The 1,067-nt window shown below is 52.2% G+C and overlaps 1 protein-coding gene across 1 annotated transcript in view; it reads left to right on the forward strand.

Annotated features, from left to right (window-relative positions):
• Positions 1 to 1,067, forward strand: part of VOLCADRAFT_87520 (uncharacterized protein) — a gene marked incomplete at both ends in the record, with an annotated part of 8,104 nt that overhangs the window by 3,329 nt on the left and 3,708 nt on the right. Inside the window, 2 exons of the mRNA XM_002947105.1 lie at positions 116 to 205; positions 329 to 418. Coding sequence (XP_002947151.1) covers positions 116 to 205; positions 329 to 418 — 180 coding nt within the window. The remainder of the gene's footprint in view (positions 1 to 115; positions 206 to 328; positions 419 to 1,067) is intronic.

Consider the following 1,067-nt stretch of genomic DNA (forward strand, 5'->3'; position numbering starts at 1 on the left):
GGGCCGCAAGCTTGGGGGGTAAACTGCCGTTCGCGCCCAAATCCATCCGTTAGTCGTTGGAATTGGCATATTTAACCGTTTTATCTGTTCTTATGCAGGGTCTCCACTTCCGCAGGCTTTCTGTTTGAAAGCTGCACGAGTGCGCGGCCTCAGCTCTAACGAGGCTGCGACGTACGTGAGGCGCCTTAGCACGGTATTGTGCACGGTAAGTCTGGGCCGCAAGCTTGGGGGGTAAACTGCCGTTCGCGCCCAAATCCATCCGTTAGTCGTTGGAATTGGCATATTTAACCGTTTCGTCTGTTCTTATGCAGGGTCTCCACTTCCTCAGGCTTTCTGTTTGAAAGCTGCACGAGTGCGCGGCCTCAGGTCTAACGAGGCTGCGACGTATGTGAGGCGCCTTAGCACAGTATTGTGCACGGTAAGTCTGGGCCGCAAGCTTGGGGGGTAAACTGCCGTTCGCGCTCAAATGCATCCGTTAGTCGTTGGAATTGGCATATTTAACCGGTTCATCTGTACATATGCAGGGTCTCCAGTCCGCATTGTGGAGCCCGCGCCAATAGCCAAGCTGTGTTTGTCAGCGGCACAAGAGGACGCTTCATTATGGCAGGCTTGCCAACTGTTTGCTTTTGCCATGTATTTGGGTTTTGCGTCTCACATGGCGATTGGCCATGTGAACGATACCCGCTTATTTATCGGATAGGTTCATGACTTGATTGAGGAGGCGGGGACTTCCTGCAGAGCATTTGCACAATGGGTCATATCGCGGGTAGGGAGGACTTTCGTTTGTGTGTGTGTGAGCAGCGCCCTGGCAAGTGGCAAGTTTGCTTGGCTTATGCAGACTTTGTCATTAGTGCAACTCATGCATCAGGATGCTGCTGTCTTTGCTGCTCTAATTGCCGAGCCTCGTCAATCTTGTAACACAAGGACGAATTTCTGCACTCATCCCTTCGACTCGCACACTTTGCACTTCCGAATTCGAGCAGCTTCAGTGTTTGACTGGTCCGCGCTTCACTTGGGATCCGTTTGTCCCTTCTCTCTGATCAGCTATGTGCCCCAAATTTAGTTCG

The sequence above is a fragment of the Volvox carteri genome (assembly GCF_000143455.1).
Source record: "Volvox carteri f. nagariensis unplaced genomic scaffold VOLCAscaffold_5, whole genome shotgun sequence".
NCBI classification, from domain to species: domain Eukaryota; kingdom Viridiplantae; phylum Chlorophyta; class Chlorophyceae; order Chlamydomonadales; family Volvocaceae; genus Volvox; species Volvox carteri.